The sequence below is a fragment of the Tursiops truncatus genome, chromosome 12 (assembly GCF_011762595.2).
Source record: "Tursiops truncatus isolate mTurTru1 chromosome 12, mTurTru1.mat.Y, whole genome shotgun sequence".
NCBI classification, from domain to species: Eukaryota; Metazoa; Chordata; class Mammalia; order Artiodactyla; family Delphinidae; genus Tursiops; species Tursiops truncatus.
The window spans coordinates 39626491-39647519 of NC_047045.1; the positions used below are offsets into that span (position 1 = coordinate 39626491).

At 41.8% G+C, this 21029-nt stretch overlaps 1 protein-coding gene across 4 annotated transcripts in view; it reads left to right on the forward strand.

The window, feature by feature from the left end:
- Positions 1–21029, forward strand: part of ARMC2 (armadillo repeat containing 2) — a 282422-nt gene that overhangs the window by 218989 nt on the left and 42404 nt on the right. For all 4 annotated transcript variants that reach the window (XM_073789488.1, XM_073789487.1, XM_019929553.3 and 1 more), the window contains 2 exons: positions 3201–3300; positions 17652–17967. In XM_073789488.1, coding sequence (XP_073645589.1) covers positions 3201–3300; positions 17652–17967 — 416 coding nt within the window. The remainder of the gene's footprint in view (positions 1–3200; positions 3301–17651; positions 17968–21029) is intronic.

Here is a 21029-nt window from a genome sequence, read left to right on the forward strand (position 1 = left end):
GATGTGAGTCCAGCTTTGATCTTTTAGCACTGTGCTTTCCTGTCTGGGTACTTCATTCTGGGTACTTAGTCCCATTTTGAAGCACTATAAAATCATAAAAAGTTTATTTTTGTATATGGTGGCATGTAGAGATCCAATTTAATTTTTTTTTCCCCACGTGGACAGTTTTCCCAGCACATGTTATTGAATACACCTTTCTTTTTTCACTGTGTTTGAATGCCTAGTCAGTAGAACACGAGGTTCCATATACTTGCAGGCCTGTTTGTGGACATTCTGTTTGGTCCGTCTTCAGACCAGTTCCATGCTGTTTTTACTATTCTGGATTTAAGTCTTACTGTAGGATAAGATGAATCCCTCACTTCTTTTCTCCTTTAAGATCCAAATTCTTATTTTCTCTTCCTCATGAATTGGAGAATAGGCTAAAGTCCATGACAGGAACTTTGGATTTTTTTTTTCATGAAACTACATTGACTGTGTAGAGTATCTGGGACAGACGTGGGGATAATTGATTAGCATCTTTATGATATCAAGTCTTCCATCCACAAACATTTGTGATGTCTTCTTCTTTTAATAAAATTGTATAACTTTCTCCAAAAAGATTCTGTACATCTTTTGTTAGATACATTTCTTCACGGTGCAATTATGAATGCAGTCTTCAAAAAAAACAATTCTAATGAGTGTTGCTAGTGTATATGGATAGTATTGATGTTTGCTTATTAATCTTGTATCCAGGACATCTTTTTGGTACGTGGGCCTCTCACTGTTGTGGCCTCTCCCGTTGTGGAGCACAGGCTCCGGACGCGCAGGCTCAGCGGCCATGGCTCACGGGCCCAGCCGCTCCGTGGCATGTGGGATCTTCCCGGACCGGGGCACGAACCCGTGTCCCCTGCATCGGCAGGCAGACTCTCAACCACTGCGCCACCAGGGAAGCCCCAGGACATCTTGATTAACATTAGGTCTAAGAGTTAGTGTATAGATTCTCTTCGATTTTCTATGCAAATTATATGCAAATAAGTCTACTTTTGGGTTTTTTTCCGATGATTACAACTCTTGGCCCCTGTCCCTACCTTTTTCTTGGGTGTGTGGCTTAGGATGTCCAATACAAAGTTGTGAGAGTGTTGAACCAGCTGACTTTCTCCTGAGTTGAAAGGAAATATTTTTGTGGTTTTGCCAGTTGAAATTAATGTTTGTTGTAGGTTTCTGTAGATACCCTTGGACAGTTAAGGAATAATTTTCTCTCATTAATGGATTTTAAGTTTCCTTGAATACTTGCCTAGAATGTATTTTGATTATGTGGATTTTCTTAACAGATTTTCTCATGTTAAGCCATTATATATTGCTAGATTTGCTTAACTAATATTCTGTTTAGTATTTTTCATCTATGGTTATGAGTTACATTGACCTGTATGTTTCCTTTCTCATATTGTCCGTGTCTGGTTTTAGTGTCAAGTTTATACCAGCCTCATAAAATGAGCTGGGATATATTCCAACATTTTCTCTCTTCTAGAAGAATTTCTGAAAATTAAACTTACCTGTTTCTTGAAAAGTTTGTAGAACTTGCTTGAAAGCTGTTTTATCCTGGTGTGTGTATATGTGTGTGTGCATGCATGCATGTGTGAATGTCATTGACAACTGATTCACTTTCTTTAATAGTGATATGTCTAGTCATATTCCTATTTCTACTTGATTCAGTTTCTAAAAGTTATATTTTTATAGGAATTTGTCCATTTAAGTTTTCAAACTGTATAAAGTCATCCCAAATATTCTATTATCCTTTTAATCTCTATTCTATCTCTAATTATGCCCCTTTTGTTTATATTATTTATTTAAGAAATACTTATACAGTGCCTACTATGTGCCAGGCAATGTTCTAAGCACTTTCCAAATACTAATTCATTTATTCCTTATAACAGCTTTAAAAGGTGGGTACTATTATTATTATCTTCATTGTACATATGAGGAGACTGAGGCATAGAGAGGTTTGGTAGTTTTCCCAGGGTCACACAGCCATGATTTAAACCAGGTAGTATGGCTCTAGAATTCATACATTTAAAAGCTATGTTACACCGCCTCTTCATTTTGATATTGATTTTTATTCCTTATTTTGATGATTTGTGATGTTTCTCTTTTTCTCTTGATCAGTCTTGCCAAAGGTTTGACAATTTATTAGTTTTTGTGAAGAATCAACAGATTATTGAACCACTCTGTTGTATGTTTATTTTGTATTTTACTCCTTCTTATCCTTAATAATCCCTATCTTCTATTCTTTGGGGATACATTATATTTTCTTCTGTTTTGATTAGAAATTCCTTTCTTTTCAGCTTTCTTAAGGTTATAAATTTTCCTCTAAATACTGCTGTAGCTGCATCTCACAAATTTTGATTTGTAGTGTTTTTGTTATTATTCAGATATGTGTTTTTCTATTTTCTTATTGATTTGACCCACAAGCTATGTGTTTTTAAATTTCCAAAAGTAAGTTTTTTAAATAATTGTTTTTCATTGATTTCTAATTTAATTGTACTTTGACCAGAGAATGTTATCTGAGACACTGGTTCTCTGAAAATTTACTGAGACTTGTTAATGGCCTGGCACATAATCAAGTTTTTAAAATATTAGTGATGTTTTACCTATTAATCTATCACTTAATGAGAAATTTATGGACATCTCCCAATTTGAGGTAGGTTTGTCAACTCCACCTTGTGAGTTTCATTGTTTTCTTGCTTACTTTTGAAAATTTGAAGCTATTTTCAAGGCTTTTTGCCTTAAGGTCTATCTTGCCTGATATTAATATACCACTAACAGCCTAGTATATTTGAGCATTTTAACATTTACTTCTACTGGAGTCCCAGGAGATTGGTTGATATCCAGCCAGATTTTGTGTAAATTTCTTCGCTTGTGTTTTCTGAACCACATGGGCAGTGTAAATTCATACCTTGTACATGTGTTAGAGGCTTCAGGTTTCTCTTTTTCAAAGAACTTGAAAAAAAATCTTCCCTCCTCCCACTCTGTGCCCCCAGAGTCTAGAGCAGACAGCGCGCCTCCTTGAGGCTTCTCTGGACCAGTGTGTACAGTATTTCCAGACTGCTTTTCATGCACAGAACAGTGCTTTGAAGGTCTGCATTTAAAGTGACCCTAGGTATAGTTGAACTTTATTGAAAAACAAAGTTTATTTTTATTTTTTCCATTTGACATTTCTGCAGCAAAGTTACTACTTATCATGACTGCTGTGTAGCCTTGGCCAACTACTCCAGATGTTATGCCTTGTTTTTGAATCTGATAAACAAATACCAGAAGAAGCAGGTCAGTTTTTCATACATTTAATTCTTCAGTGTGTCTTTGCATTGGTGTATTTGTGTAAGCCCATGTTTTTTTTGTTTTTTTAAATATTTATTTATTTGACTGTGTTGGGCCTTAGCTGCAGCACGTAGGCTCAGTAGTTGCAGCCGGTGGGCTTAGTTGCCCCACAGCATGTGGGATCTTAGTTCCCTGACCAGGGATCAAACCTGCGTCCCCTGCATTGGAAGGCAGATTCTTTACCACTGGACTGCCAGTCAAGTCCCTGTGTAATCCCATGTTGAATAACTTTATGTTTTGAATGTATAGGTTTCTATTAGAAGCTTCCATCCGATGTGTAACGAGCTTCCCCAGGAGGCAGAGTTCCATGGAGGAGGTGGGGAGGGAGTAGTTTGAGGGAGAAATGGCCTCAGTAGGATGTGGATGCAGTAGGAGGATTCACGATTTGGGGTGCAGGGTGGGTGGACCCCCCCCAGTGTTGCTCCTCCCAGTGATCTGTGGACCCGTACATGAGAGGCATCTTTGGGTGGGGTGGGGTTAACCGGGTTATTTCCAGGCCCCACCCCAGGCCTGCTGAGCCAGCTGGGTGCACATGGGCCTAGCCATCTGCACTTTAACAAGAACTGCAGGGACTCCTGATGCAGACTAAAGTTTGGGATCTCCTACGCTGGATATAGTCTAAAGATTCTTCTGGCCCTGAAATTCTCTAATTCCTTGACACTGCTGTATTTAGAAGATGACATTTCTAGGTAAGTATTTAAAGGAAATAATTTGGTTTTAATGGATCGGACAAAAATGTGTATAGCTGTTTAAAAAGAAAAAAAAAGGAAGAACTCACAAATGACTTCCCCTTAATAAAATTATAATAGTGCAAATGTTAAGTTTCATTAGAAGTTTTTGAATATTCGTTAAATGCAGTATATAAATAAAATGCTTAAAGTGACATCAACTCTTTAGCGGAGACGGTTTATACATGAAGACAATATATATTCATTTGAAATACAGTAAATTTTCAAAATCACATAGTAGGTATCACCAGTTTAAAACCAAATAATTTATGTATATATAAGACCATTTTAATATAAAGCTTTGTGTTTATTTATATTAACCATATCAAAACCACCTCAAAATATAATCCCTGTTTGCCACAAACAGCGTTGAACTTATTCTTACCCAGCCAAGTACTTCTGCTGAGAATGACTAAATTTGTCATATTTTACACTGTTATCAGCTATTTATTAAATGGCTACTAGTGTCTTTTTGGTTATATAGATGGTAGAGAAATTTCTGTGCTCATATTACACCATTACTACATTTTAAAGGTGATAAAACTTTGCTTAAAGTGTTAATGTTTCTATTTAACTTTAAAAAACCCATTCACAAATAGGCACTTGAGTTCCTGATTCTGAGTATTTGGATTACAAATGCTTTCCCCTATGTATTTTGTATTTTCTTTAAATTACATACCTTGAAAGATTTCCTGGTATAAGAATTTGCTGTGTCAGGTGGAGAATGAATTTGATTAATGTACCTTAAAGTAGTCACAGTGTTAATTTAAGTGTCCATTAAGCATTTATTGATTTAGATTTTGGTACAATATATTACCAGAACTCTAATCTTTAGACAAGTGAATTAACCCCATAGGAGCTTAGGCACTCCTAGTCCTCATTTTCTTTTTTAAGGAAAAAATTAAAAGGGTAGAAAAGATAGTTTGCTATAACATTAAAAGAAATTTTCAATATTATATCTAAAAAGGGATTTAGTTATGGATTTTATTTTGTAGTTTTGTTTTATGGGAGTCCTTTATGGGTTTTAATTGTAATATTATTTTATCATCGTTTCTCTTTTGCTTTGGTGTTTTGATCATGGATGACTTAGATTAGACATAACCAGAGAAGATGTTTTCAAATGTGGATGAAAGAAAACACTTCTGTTTTACAGTTTGATTTCAAATTATGTCGTAACCTGTAATCTGTTTGAAAAGGAAGAAAACCCATCAGTTCAGTACTGACAAATAGCCCTGTTGTCTTACGGCATTATGAGCACATAACTGTTTCTCTGATTGTAGCTTAGATTATGGTCATATTTAATGAACAGTGAAAAGTCCTGGTATCCCGCTAATATTAGATACTTGAGATGTCAGTATGGTTAAGGATATGCTTTTTCTGGCTCAAGGGACTAAATGTCTTAAAGTTTAATTGGCATAAAATTTTAACGCACTTCTTACTGAACTACTTTTCACTTTGGACCAATAGTTGTCTGTAAAGCAAAATTGGTGTTTAAAGGCCATATTCTTCTCTATTGATTTATGTTTTAATTTTGTGTTCCTGTTAAAGTTATTTTGGTCCAAAGAAGAATAAAGAGCACCTTGCAAACTAAGTACATTAATATGTTGTTTTCAGAACCATCAAGGAAATATGTAATTTATCCCCTTAATCACCAAAATTATTTTAATCATTGTGGTAAAATCATATTCAAATATATTGCATATTTCCTTGCCTTCTTAGAGGATATTAAAAATAATTTAACCTCTTCTTGATGCCAAAGGTCAATATTACAGGTATTGTTACTCTAGAGGTTATTTGTCCTACATTGGGAGCATGAGTCTATTGAAAAGGTTCTTTAATGTCTGTTCTTCTTGTAGATTTCTCTCTCCCTTTCCCTGGTTGTTAACTTTGCCTTTGGTAATCATTAACTGTCTTTTGCATTTATTTGCAATTAGCAGGGGAACCTCATAACCAAACTTGTTAAAAGTAACACCTAAATAGTCTAAAAATTGAACATGAATAGGTTCTTAGCGAGAAAGGCTTGAGGGACTCTCTGATGAAGTTTCTCTTGTCCCTTCTCATCTTCAAAAGACAATTCATGTTTCAAGATGTAGCACTCAAGTTCCCTTCTCTGTGAAGCCTTCTAAGACCAGCCAATTTTTCCCTCATCAGTGCTTCATTTTATTTTTATTTTTAAAATGTTTGTAGCAGCTTTATATGTAATAGTCAAAAACTAGAAACAACCAGATGTCCTTCACTGGATAAATGGCTAAACAAACTGTGGAATATCCATACCATGGAATACTATTCAGCAATAAAAAAAGAGTGAACTATTTATACACACTACAACTTGGACGAATCTCCAATTATGCTGAGTGAAAAAAAGCCAATCCCCAAAGCTTACATACTGCATGCATCATTTTGAAGACTTTAATGTAGCTAGCACACCCAGTTAGTATAGCCAGAGCTAAGGACCCAAGCAGTATGTCCCTGACCTCAACCATTTCACTGTTATTAAGAAAAACTAACAAAAACTTAGAACTAGGGTGTGGGGTAGGAGCCTAGATGTCCTGACAAAGTCATGCTAGGGCATTAATGGGCAGGGCTTAATTCTCAAGGAGAATATATCTTTGTTTAAACTTGCTGTTTACTATTTGATTAGAACCCAGACACTATAAAGTTACACATTAATTTGTAGATTTCTCTCTGGTAGACAAGATAACCTCAAAGTTATGTTTTGTTACCTTTAGGCTATTAGCCAGGTGTGTATCTAACCTAGTAATCTTAATTCTAACATTCTTTTTAATACCTGTAAACCCCCCTGTTCTTTGATTGTTCGTGGAGCCCACTTTACCATTGTATTGGCTTCCCTCATTAAATGAGATAATTTTTTTAATTGTGTTAATTTTATATTTCTTTGAGAGCCATGTTAACTTTTTAAAAATTATACTTTGACTCTATATTGTCTTTTACTTATGTAGAAGAATGAAATATTACAGTTTTGAACCATCTTTGATTTTTTTCTAGTAAGAAAAAATATGTATAATTCATATTTTCCTCAAAACCAAAATATTTTAGAAGAGCAGGGAAATTGTTCAGGCTACAAGGAAGTAGTTATGTGTCCCAACTATTTCCTAAAATCACTAACCAGAAGCTCTCATAGGTCTTTGTAAATATGTCTTCTGTGATTCTCCAAATGGTTATCATTTGCGTAGCTACCTCACCCACTGTTGGGATTTCCTAAGGACACAGTCTTTGTCTTTATAAACCTGAGATGATTCTTGGCATAACAGACTCATGATAAAAGTGCTGAAAGAATGAATTTTGAGTATGTGAGATGCTTTGGAATCTGTAAAGTATTATACAGTATTTTTTTCTAGTCATCTAGTACTTCTTCCTTAAATGTTTACTTTCTTCTTCCTACTTTGGAGGAGGAAATCATAATTTTCCCCACATTTTTCACATTGGTGGGCTGCCATACACAATGGCAAAACAGAAATGATGGATCTTAAATTACTTTGGACCAGCACAACATCTTAGGTTCCTGTTCCCCTTGGCCCAGGTGACCAGTTGGATAAGATTTGTTTTTCCTCTTTGCCTAGTGATAAAAGTGATTTTCAGAAACCGCACACAACATTCTGATATGAGTGTATTAATCTTTGGTGGCTCAAACTTTGCTCCATCTGAGGTTTACTTGGACGCTGAGGCTTTGAACTGATCTTTGAATCATACACCAGTCCTCCAGCAACTTTTAAAATAGAGTCCTTACTTCCTGGAACTATTTTTGTTTCAGCTCTAGGAAATGTTTCTCTTAGGCTAACTTGGATTGTGGACACATATGTACTTTGGAGGCTTTATAGTCTCTTAATGTACACAGATATCACCCAGGGATTAATAATCAGAAAGAGTCTATAGACTTTGTTCTGAGAGGTTAGTGTTGCCTTTGTCTTAAAAGTCTGAAGACTACATTGGCAATTGGGAGATTTCATTTTTCTGGGCCTTAGCCATAACATAAATCATGAATCATGGGGAGGGGGAAGGGCAAGCTGTGACGAGGCGAGAGAGTGGCATGGACATATATACACACTACCAAGCGTAAGATGGATAGCTAGTGGGAGGCAGCCGCATAGCACAGGGAGATCAGCTGGGTGCTTTGTGACCACCTGGAGGGGTGGGATAGGGAGGGTGGGAGGGAGGGAGACACAAGAGGGAAGAGATATGGGAACATATGTATATGTATAACTGATTCACTTTGTTATAAAGCAGAAACTAACACACCATTGTAAAGCAATTATACTCCAATAGAGATGTAAAAAAAAATCATAAATCATGTTATGGCTAAGTATATTTTCAAAGAACATAGAAACAAAAATCTAAAACAAACAAAAAGAAAAAGAAAAATCCTCTCTAGTAATAAATGAACTGTCACCTACACACACCTCTTTAAGTGTTTTTTATCAACCAGGTGAGGAGCTTGGCAGGAAACTGCCCAGCCACTTCCACAGTCCACCGGGGAGGAAATCCTGCTTGGAACTAGGTAGTACGAGAGCTGATGGCTGATGGGAGAAGTAGGATATTTCCTCCCTCATCCGATGTTTTTTCCCATTAAAGGAAAAAAAAAAAAAAGAAACGAAATTGTTTGAGAAAATGTCAAAAGTAAAAATTGTTTTCCAGTTTTTTTTTTTTTTACATTATTCATATTCATCTCTTTTCAAGGGTAAAGTCTGACTTCAGCATGTGAGAACGGGTCTTTTTGGAAAGTCCTTAATCTGTCTCTGTTGAGTCAGTTGATAATGAAGGGTAGGAGGAGCATTTTCACTTTTATTTTCTACACATCTGTGTTGTGGGAATTATTTACAAGGAACATGGATTCATATTATGTTTAAACATGATATTATAAGAACAGTTAGTAGGTATTAAGGTGGTGAGATTTCTAATTCTTTCTTGATTTGAATCAGTGTCTCCTAAACCTGCGGAGCTTTAAAAATATAGGTTCTCACAGGGAACTCTACTCAGTGCCCTCTGGTGACCTAAATGGGAAGGAAATCCAAGGAAGAGGGGATATATGTATACGTGTGGCTGATTCACTTTGCTGTACAGCAGAAACTAACACAATATTGTAAAGCAACTATACTCTAATACAAAAAATAAAATACAGGTTCTCAGGCCCCACCTGGGAGATCTTGATTCAGATCTGGGACAGGGCTCAAGAACCTATTTTTAAGAGGCTCCACAGGTGATTCAAATGAAGAACAGGTTGAGAACCTGTGGTATACATTATTAAGATGGCTCCTGAAAACAATTTTTTCCCCCATATCGACAGCAGAGGGTTTTCTGCAAAACCTCAAGAGATTTTAAAGTGATTAAAAAAAAGCAGCCACACAGGGTCAGTCTTTCTCTACAGGCATGTGGCTGAAACTGAATCTCCCTCACAAAGTAGGAACCAAATTAGCAAGACATGCCAGGTGTTGGTGTAGGTTTCGCCAGTGAGTGGTGATAACCACATGCCTTGTGCCGTTTGCAACAATAGCTGAGGAGCACTTTCTTAGCCAGAGAAAATGAGATGGGTCATTAGACCCTTACAGGAATTTTCTCTGCCAGATTTGTGTCCAAACAAGTCATCCTGAGACCAAACCCAATTTGATAACTAGGCCATCGCACCGATGGGGCTTGAGGCACTGGTCAGAGTTGGCTACGGGGAGAGGTGAGCACGGGCCCCCAGGACCCTTGAATTGGCTGCAGAAGGGAGGGCTCGTTATCCTCCGTTAGCTAGACAAGCACGAGCTGCTGTTGATTCATTTGTCAGTGAAACAACCACCAAGCTTTATGTCTGCTTTGCGACATTTCAGTAGATAGCCATACCTTAACCGTGTAAGTTTGCAACAGATAAAGTTGAGGGCGATTTGTTCATTTTAAGTAACGCAGGGTTTGGTTTATAACACCCCCCGCCACACACAGCCCGTCAGTGACGGGGGCATGTCAGAATATGATGGCTGTGGTATAAGCCAAGGGTTTCTAGTTATCAACAGTCTCAGAGAAAAGGAATCCACTCCTCCCAGCTCTAACGAAGGACTTCCCCAAGGAGAACAAGGGAAACTTCTTTGGCTCATGTCTGTCTCTGAGGTTGATTTGTCCAAGATCCGTGGTCCAACTAGTAACTCCCAGTTCCTACACACATAGAACCTGAGACCGAAAAATGCAGCCCTTCAGTCAGCTGGGTGCAGTGTGTAAGCTAGACTCTAACATTAAGTAAAGCATCTATTTAGAACGCTGACTGAAATTCAATTAAATGGCAAATCTCATTTAGAAACAAGCACATATTGTATGCTTTATGGTATAAACTGCGTTTGGTACAACCAAATGTGCAAACAGATGGGCCTAGTGTCGAAGGCATGGGCAGGGGCTGGCCATAGCAGCCTTGCGAAGCAGACCCGCCTCAGGAGGTGCCTCTGACGTCAGCATTGCCGCATTTAGCAGCTCAGCAAAATACGTTTGGGTTTGCTTTTTTGGAAAAACGTGAAAGGATTTTCCCCCATTTCTTCTGTAAATATCTACTGGGCAGGAGATCTGGTAAAATGTCTCAAACAAGACTTATAAGACTGGCACTATTTTGCAAAGGTCACAGTCCAAAAGGAATAACCTTTACCTACATTCCCATCACTTGTGTCCATTGAACAACTGTCTGTCTAACCCTCTCCACTTTTAGATATGGTCAACTTCTTGTGTTTCTTTTTTTAAACAGAACCTCCAAATGCAGGGCAATCATCAGCGCCTCAGAGAGCACTGTCTGGGAATCCCCCGACATGTCCTTGCTTGTGCTGCTTTTAAAGTCATGCCTCTCTCATCCCGTTTAGACCTCTTCCTGGGCAAGCAGCTGTCTCCAGCCATGATGAACAGTGTCTGATTTGGAGCGCTCAGGCAGCGTGATGTCGAAAACGAGACCTGGAATGTCTGGAGAGTATAGGCTGAAAGCAAAAACATCTGCCCTTTTTGGAGCTGTTTACCTCCAATGCAGCCACAGCCAAGGAGCAGGCCAGAGATAGCACGACCTCTCTCTGCCTCCCCTCCATCCTCTCTGGGGCCGGAGAGGATTGGTGAGGGAGGCGCCTCCACCCCTTCCCCTGGCGCCTTTATATGGTGACTTGGCTCCCCGCTTGCCCTCCGCCTCCTGCCTGGCAGGAGCGCGCCCGTGGCTCTCTTCCCAGCCCCTCTGCAGGCACATTCCCAGTGGGTGCCGCAGCGTTTGGCTGAGCTGGCTCCTTCTTTCGGCCTTGGCCTTGGTCTTTACCCCTGACCGGGCGGGCAGCACAATAAGCCCTTAGCTTGTTCATTCTTTCCAGCTCCTGCTGCTTTGCCCTTGTGGAACTGGCTCTTCCCCCTACTCAGCACGGAACCCAAAAGCCTGATTTATGTCTGCTGACTTAGAAAAGAACTGAGCCCAGTGAAATTCTAGCATCGTCCTGGTGCTTTTGAGTGATAGCCGCATTCAGAAGCATACAGTGGGCGCTCAGTAAACGATTGTTGACGGAATGGATAGATGGATGGAAGCATCAGGAATAATCTCTTCTGGTTTTCAAATGATTTTCTAGTTAGATTCTGGTTTTGCGTCTCCAACATCTCAGATTCTTTCGCTTTGTATGGCTCAGCACTTCAGCAAACCATTGACCCACTTTCAGTCGCCTAAGATTAATTAGCATTTCTGCAGCACTGCAGTCTGTCTTCCCGATTGGTAACATTTATCTGTTCTTCAAGCCCCCTATAAGCTCAATTAATGTTGGGGTTTTGTTTGAGGGTGAGAAGTTGGATAAATGTTGCAAATTGCAGATCCTGACTGAGCTGTCAGATCCAGACTGCACGAGAACTTTTTAACCCAGATTTAAACAGGGCATCTTGGTTAGTTTAATTTTCTGGTTAAGAGAGGGTTCTGATTTTAAGTCTGTTTACAGCTCTTTCAATTTCAACCCATTCTTGAAAACCTTTCTCAAATGTTTTCCTTGACTTAGAAGAAGTAGTCCTCTCCCAAGTAAGTAATGGAGTCTGCTGAACATCGTTGATTCTTTCTGTGACAGCTCGATAGGGTTCCTTCCCCATGGTCAACATGATGCACATGGGCTGTTTTAAGGGTTATTTTAAGGTACTACGGTAGGAAGTGTGTGGGAGTGGGGGAGGAGTGCGATCCCATTGGTGGGCCGTGGGTGGGGAATAACGTGAAGCAACGTAGAAGTGGTCACATGGGGCCAGATGGCGTGTTAGATGCTGGCTTTGGCATTTAATAGGCAGTGGATGTTTTTGAGCAAGGGGATGACGTAAGAGCTGCGCTTCAAGAAGTGGAGTTAACCTTGGTTGCAGAGGGAGGAGCCCGTCGAGGGTCTCTGACAAGAGTCTACAGACGGGGGAGCCAGGGTTGATTTTAAGACGACAGGTTGGAGGGAACTTGGTGACTGGCTGCTGAGGGAAGTGAGATAGGGAGGAATGGAAGATGCCTCTGGGGCTGAGCCTGGGGAAGGTGAGCAGGTGCGCTTAGGTGGTTTTGGAATCCATCTGTGAGTACAGAAGTGATTGTCCAAGTCCTGCCTCTTCTCTTCACCAGTGTGGGACTTTGGGGCCAGGGAGCCTCTTGAAGCCTCAGTTTCTACATCTCTGAGTAGGGGGGAATCTCCTCCATTGACTTTAGGCCAGTCGTTCTCACACGGAAAGTAACAGTCAACACGGTGGCTGCTGCTGGAACTTGACAGAGACCATTCTTTTCAGCAGTGTCCTGCTCCTTGTTTTGTTCCAGTTAATTTTATTTACAGGCATGGGGAGCCCATTCAGACTGAGTAACATGCTTGCTCATGAGGGCATAGCTTATGCTAAACCAAGGAGAACATCCCATAGACTATACCTGGGATGCACAGTTGAGTCAGGCTTTGTCCGGTAGGTGTACCTGTCTGAGCTCTGGTTGGCCGGAGCTGTTGCTGGGCTGATTCCATTTTAAGCAAAATTAGAGTCGATATGAACTGGTTATACTAGACTGCCTTCTTAAAAAAGAAAAATAAGATTCTGTCTCCTGATTCATCTTCATTTTGCTGTTTCAAAACTACATAGTTGTGGTATGAATATGCAACTTTGTGTTCAGTTTAATAAGAAGGCTATAAAAAGTGCAGTGTTGATTTATAGGTGGTTCTCAGATGTTGTCTAAGAATAAAGGAGAGCCTCTGTACCTCAAAGGAGAATGGCCCCTCGATGAAATCGTTTTCTGCACATTGTTTCTCTACAGATTGATGATTTTGGCCTTTGCCTGATTTTTCAAATCTTTACAGGATTTTAACTAAGTGATGTTTGGTAGACTTGAGATAGATTGGGCTGTGGAACAAGAAACCACCTCTCTGTACACCATCCAGGGGCAGTGCTCTGCACGGCGCAGAGGCCACCCGCAGGGAGCTGAGGGGGCCCTGCTAAGCCCTCTTGGTCAGCCTCCTTGTTCCGGATTCCAGATGAGTCCAGACAAGCACTGGCATGGGAGTAAGGAAACACCACCGCCGCCAGCCTCCTGTGAGACTGCTGCTCTTGTGGCCTATTCCCTCGATTCACAGAGAATATATTTGAGAGAGGGGATGGGGGGAGAAAAAAAAAAAAAGATGCCTTAGCCAACCCTGAGAAAGAGGACAGAAACAGCAAGCACAGCAGTCGCTGCAAGTTTGGTGCTGCAATCTGCCAGCCCATTTGTTGATTCTGCATGCCATCCTTCAGTTGGCACCACTGCTGCCAGGAACCACCCCCTCCTTTTTCCATCTGAAGGAAGGGAGAGAGGTGCTGCGGCAGGGTTAACTCTTCCTGCCCTGAAGCCTAACGTTTCTTCTTCCCACATCAGGCTCAATAATCTGTGCCACGTTAGGACCCACAGAGATATTTGAATCCAAGAATTTTAGAAGTGGAAGGGGCCCGAGGCGATTTTTCAAACAAGAAAAGCAGCATCAGTCTTCCCAGATTTGACCACATGTGACAGGGGGTAGAGGTCATTTGAATTATGAAGAATGAGGACCTCTAAGGAAACCTGCTGTTTTTTTTTTTTTTTTTTAACCTGCAGCCAGGGATCTGGTCAGCAAATCAGCAGGGACAGGTGGAGGTGGTACAGGGTCAGAGAAGCCTTCTGAGTTAGACCAACCAGAAAAACAAACATCAGAGGTGGAGGTAAAGCAGCAGAGCTAGGAAGAGGGAGAAAGGAGAAAAAAAAGAGTCTAGCATCCTTCAGAAGACGGCAGTGACATTTTAGGAGGTAACTTGATTAGTCCTGGCAATGATTTAACCAATAGAATGCAGTTATTTATCGTATTCTTTGTGAAGTCATTTAAGAGCACCGATCATGTCTTTCCTGACTTGCTTAATGTGCTTTTGTGGAAATAAGAGCACAATCCAGGGAATACCGGGACGTCCAAAAATATTGGCCATAACTGCTGTCTAGGGCGTGAGGGAGGTGGCTATCCAGATTGTGGAGATTGGGAACGTTTTGTTCAAATTAGAGAACTGCAAATTGTCACTTTTAGTGCATTGGTTAATTTGTGTACCTAGGTGCTTGGAGCAGTGCCTGGTGCCTCATAAACACAGTGTATTAGTTGCTGCTACTACTATCAGTAGTAATAGTAAGTATTACAGTTTTCAGAGGTAGGACTAGTGTAGAGTGTGATTAATCAGAAATCTTGTATCAGTTTGTGTGAAAAGCTCATATTCCTCAATTTAGAAATTCAGTGGAATTTTCCTTCAGGGAGACTAGCTCTCAGAAATAGCCTCTGTCCTGGTTGGAAAATGGTCTGCTTTGCCGCTGGGTGTTGCCAGGGTGGAGGAGTGCACTCCTTCCAGAGCCCAGGGAGGAGCCTGCACCATCGGGAATTACATGAAGTAACCATTGGTTGCATGCGAAGGGAGACTGGAGTATTGTAACGAAACTTCGTGTGCTTGGTTTAGATTTAAGGCCTACAGGCTTCAGCTTCTTGAGGGAACTGTCTGGTGATCGGACACAAACAAGGTGACCCCAGGCCCCGGAAAGGGACGGCTCTAGGTCCTCTGTCTCAAGACATGCTCCTTTTGCCCCGTGCCACATGTCTGCTTTCATTCATTTTTCAAGGTTGAACTTATCATGGTTAACGCTACTAACATTTTATTGATAGTAAAGGGTTCTTAACTGTGCCTGAGGGGAGTTCCCTCGTGGTCTAGTGGTTGGGATTCGGCGCTCTCTCGTAGCCCGGGTTCAATCCCTGGTCAGAGAACTGAGATCCCACAAGCCACGTGGTGTAACCAAAAAAAAAAAAAAAAAAACCCCAAAACAGTGCCTGAATCATCACTCACCACAACCTGTGCTTTACCTGTTTTTTTTTTTTCAAATGAATTTATTTTTATTTATTTTTGGCTGTGTTGGGTCTTCGTTGCTGTGCGCGGGGCTTTCTCTAGTTCCAGTGAGCGGGGGCTACTCTTCGTTGCGGTGCGCGGGCTTTTCATTGCACGGGCTCTAGAGCGCAGGCTCAGTAGTTGTGGCGCACGGGCTTAGTTGCTCCGCGGCATGTGGGATCTTCCCAGACCAGGGATCAAATCCATGTCCCCTGCATTGGCAGGTGGATTCTTAACCACTGAGCCACCAGGGAAGTCCCTGTGCTTTATCTGTTTTGTCTTAATTTTGCAACACAATATTCCCCCCATTTTACAGATGAGTTAATCGAGTCACAAAGAAGCTAAGTGAAGTGTGACGCAGGCTGCCTGGCTCTCTTGCTGGGAGTCGTAATCCCTTAGGGTGTCTAGCTTCTTCCTTATTAGCCTTTCAGTCTTTGCTGTGTTCCCTCATGCACTAGCCTTGTCTTCTCAAGTCGATTCTAACTCTTCAGAGCACCTTGCCTTATCCTTGTTTGTGTGTGTGTATTTCCCCCAGACCCCAGCATTCAAGATATACCCAAGGACTAGCATTCCAGTTGGGGTGGGGGCAGGAGTGGGTCCCCTGACTGGACCACCTGCTGTGATTGGTTGCACACTGCCCAGCTGAGGTTCCCCGCCCCCCCCCACACCCCCGGCGTGAATGCTCTCCTGGGCCAGCGCATCCTGTTAGACTCCATCCTTTCTTAATGTTGGCAAATGATTCCCAGCTTCACAAGCAGCAGCTTGGCTGCTTCTTCACCAGGGCCAGGGAAGACTTTTTCAGGAACAAGCAGGAATAAGTTGGTATTGGCAGAGCAGACCCAGGCAAACCCCAGTGTCTTGTCCTTTGTCCTGGATCACCCACTCTCTCTAGGCCACACACAGTGCTCAGTGCTGCTCCCATCCCCCAGGTCCCACCTGGAGAAAAACCAACCCAGCCCTTTGCCCTTTGTCCCAGTTCCTTAAGGCTATTGCTGACTATAGATCTGATAAATTAACCTTTATCAGAATCTCTCCTGGTGATGTATTTACATTTAAAAGGAGATAATTCCTTTACTGCTCTGAAAGCAGGGTAGGTCGAAGGAGGTTCGTAAATAACAGGCCACGTGAGAGGCATGGGTGTAGGAAGGACTCCAGGTCTGGGTAATCCTGGGTTCAAATCCTGACTCCACCCCTCACTGGGTGTGACCAAGGCAGCTTCTCCAAGCCAGTTTCTTGTCTGTAAATAGCACAGCGCCTGCACAGTGAGCATTAGCACCCTGGCCAGTTGTAGCCCCTCAGTAAGTGTTCCTTTAACCACTGAACTGGTATGTCTGCCTGCTATTGTCAAATTAAGAACATAATTGTTTCTGTTTCTTGTTCATTGTAAAGTGTTCTCAGCTTGGGATTTTTTAGAAACGTTTATTTATTGTGAAATATGGCTCATATACAGAAAGGTGCACAAAACACATTTGTACCATTTAGCAAACAGTTATAAAAGTGTCACCCATGTAACCACCACCCTGGTCAAGAAAAACAAATACTGCTTTAAAGTGGTGAACACTTTGTAACAGTGGTTCTCACCTGGGGGCCATTTTGCCCTCAGGGGACGTTGAAACATTTTTGGTTGTGGTATCTGGGGAAGTGCTTCTGGTATCTAGTAGGAAAGGAATGCCACTAAACATAAACAGCCCCCCACAGCAAAGAATTATTCAGCCCCCAAAGTCAGCAGTGCCCAGGCTGAGAAAGCCTGCTGTAACACAAGCTGATTAGCCACTATGGGACAAACACAGGGTTTAGAAACACAGTGCTTCAGCAAGAGGTGAACTTTTAGGAAAAGATTTGGATACTCAAGAAATCTGTTTGGGTCAAGACTTAGATTTATATGACACATTGTTAGTAATGTCATCCCGCTCAACTAATTGCTCTCCAGGAAAAAAAAAAAAAAAAAAAAAAGGCCAGGCAGCATTTCAGATGAAGGATCTGAAGTTAATAGACCTTGCTGACAGCATCAATCAGTTTGTATTCTTTCATTGTTGCCAAATGCTTTTAATCTCCTCTGTCACTTTGCACCAATCTTGGGAATCAAATACTGTACAAGTCAGAAGAAGCCAGATGTGTTCCATTTTACTATTAATTAAATTGTGAATTAATTAAATACTGTCTTCTTCCCAACAACTTGTCCCAACCCCTTCGGTCTTGTGACTCTTTGTCTTTAATTTATTGCAGGATTTAGTCGTTCGTATTGTTTTTATTCTTGGCAACCTGACAGCGAAAAATAACCAGGCTCGTGAGCAGTTTTCCAAAGAGAAAGGGAGCATCCCAACTCTGCTGTCTTTATTCCATACATTCTACAAACTGGATCTGCATTCCCAGAAGCCCCTGGGGGAAGGAGAAGAGAGGCCCAAGGCGCCGAGGCCGGCCCAGGCGGAGGACGTACTCATCAAGCTGACCCGCGTGCTCGCCAACCTGGCCATCCACCCTAGCGTGGGCCCAGCCATCGCCGCCCACCCGCGCATCGTGGGCCTGCTCCTCGCCATGCTGGGTAAGAAATGAGGCCCCCTGACGGCAAGGGCGTTGCCGGGAGATGGACCGGAGCTCGGGTGCCATGGGGGCTTTAGGAGTACAGTCGGCTAGCTTTAACAGGCCTTCTCAGCTGTGAAGGAAAATTCATTCCTTTTCTGTTCAGAACTGCCTCAAACGTCGTCCAGATTTTTTAAAAAAAGATAAAAAAGAAAAAAATAGTAATACAAATTATTACTAAAACTCACTGAACTGTACAATTTAAAAGTGAATTTTACAGTATGTGAATTATATCACAATTTCTTTTGAAAGCATACCAATCAGATTGTAAAAAATTGGCCAAAGTAACCACAGAGTTTAAAATCCCAAATTTTTCCTGGGGTAGCCCACACGATTAAAGTTTATTTATCTTTTTATTTTTTCAGCTTTTTACATTATCAGTAATTAGAGCCCCTGGTCATTCAGGTCCCATTCCCCTGCCCACCCCACATGAGTCAGTTGGAGCTGCCGTAACAGAATGCTGCAGACTGGGTGGCTTAAGCAACACAAGTTTATTTCTCACAGCTCTGGAGGCTGGAAATCCAAGATCAAAGTGCCGCTGATTCTATTCTGGGGAGAGCCCTCTTCCTGGCTTGCAGGTGGCTACATTCTCACTAAGTCTTCCTGTGGCTTTTCTTCAATGTGTGCATGTGCACATGGGAAAGAGAATGATCTTTCTCTTCTTATAAGACCACCCTATCAGATACGGACACCACCCTTCTGACCTCATTTAACTTTACCTCCTAAAATCCTTGTCTCCAAAAATAATCACATTAGGGGTTAGGGCTTCAACGTATGAATTTGGGGGAAGGGACACAATTCAGTCAATAGTATTCTACCCCAGGTCCCCCAATTTCATGTCCTTCTCACATGCAAAATACATTCATTCCATCCCAACAGCCCCCCAGATTTTAACTCATTCCAGCATCAACTCTAAAGTCTAAGGTCCAAAATCTCATTTAAATATCATCTAAATCAGATAGATATGATACATCCTGAGGAACAATTCCTCTCCTGCTTGAAGCTGTGAAACCAGACACGTTATATGCAAGATACAATGGTGGGGCAGGCACGGGATAGACATTCCCATTCCAGAAGAGAGAAATAGGAAAAAAAAGAAAGTGTGATGGGTCGCAAGCAAGTCCCAAACCTAGTAAGGCGAATTCCATCAGATCTTTTTTTTTTAAAACAAATTTATTTATTTTATTTATTTATTTTTGGCTGCGTGCGAGCTTTCTCTAGTTGCGGCGAGCAGGGGCTACTCTTCGTTGCAGTGCGGGGGCTACTCTTCGTTGCGGTGCGTGGGCTTCTCATTGAGGTGGCTTCTCTTGTTGTGAAGCTGGGCTCTAGGGGCGTGGACTTGAGTACTTGTGGCATGTGAACTCAGTAGTCATGGCTCGCAGGCTCTAGAGCACAGGCTCCGTAGTTGCAGTGCACGGGCTTAGCTGCTCCACGGCATGTGGAATCTTCCCGGACCAGGGCTCGAACCTGTGTCTCCTGCATTGGCAGGCGGATTCTTAACCACTGCACCACCAGGGAAGCCCCCATCAGACCTTAAGGCTTGAGAATAATCCTCTTTGGTTAGATGCTTTGCCTTGCAGACCCACTGGGACAGTGGCCCTTCCTCCACAGCTCTGTCAGTTAGGCCACCAGGGCTCTGCAGGGCAGTCTTGCCCTCAAAGCTTTGGGGTGGAGGCCAGTGTGGCCTGTTGAAACTGAGGCAGTGGCCCTGGTGATCTCTGAATCACCACTGGGGACATTCTCTTCTCTACTAGAAGAATAGTGCATATTCACAGCCAAATAGCTGTACACTCTGTCCTGTCAAATCCAAGGAGTCTGACAGCCTTCCTTCGTTTGGTCCTGTCTCAGCTTCAGTTCAAATTGGCAGTGTTTCTGCTCACATAATCCCGTAAACTCTTTACTGAGTGATAGGCCAACCACACCCTTGGTATTCTCTCCAGCACAGGCTTTCTTCTTTCTTGCAATATGGACAGGCTGAGAATTTTCCAAATCTTCAAGTTCTAGTTCCTTTTGCTTAACAACTTCTTCAGTTCATCCCTCTCTTCTTATATGTTACTGTAAGAAGTCAGGAAGAGCCAAGCCTCTCCTTAAACACTTTGCTTGGAATTCTCAGCTAAATACCCAGTATCGTTGCTCGCAAACTAGACCTTCCACGAAACACTAGAACACAAACAATTCAGACAAATTCTTTGCCACTTTATAACAAGGATCGTCTTTCCTGCAGTTTCCAAGGACCTGTTCCTCCTTCCCATCTGAGACTTTGTCAGAGTGGCCTTTAATGTCCATCTTTCTAACAGCATTGTATTCATGATTATTTCTGTGTTCTCTAAGAAGATGGAAGCTTTCTCTCCAGCTCTCTCTTGTCTTTGAGCTTTTGCCGGAATCACCCTGTTGACAAAAAATTAATCAGTAGAGGGCTTCCCTGGTGGTGCAGTGGTTAAGAATCCGCCTGCCAACGCAGGGGACACAGGTTCGAGCCCTGGTCTGGGAAGATCCCACATGCCACGGAGCAGCTAAGCCCATGCGCCACAACTACTGAGCCTGCGCTATAGGGCCCGCGAGCCACAACTGCAGAGCCTGTGTGCCACAACTACTGAGCCCGTGTGTCACAACTACTGAAGCCTGTGAGCCTAGAGCCCTTGCTCCGCAACAAGAGAAGCCACTGCAATGAGAAGCCCACTCACTGTAACAAAGAGTAGCCCCCGTTCGCTGCAACTAGAGAAAGCCTGCGTGCAGCAATGAAGACTCAACGCAGCCAAAAATAATAAATAAATAAATAAATAAATAAGTTTATATTAAAAAAAAATCAGTGGATCAAAGAAAGAATTGGAAAATTTTATTCGAGCCAAATTTGAGGATTATAACCCAGGAAGAGCATCTCAGAAAGCTTTGAGAACTGTTCCACTGGTTAGAAATCAAGGCACAGTTACATAAGTTTTTTTGAGGCAGAAGGCTGTACGTCAAATGATGTGTTATTGACAGTTTACATAATCCAGATCTAAGCATCATCCTGGTGGGTCATGT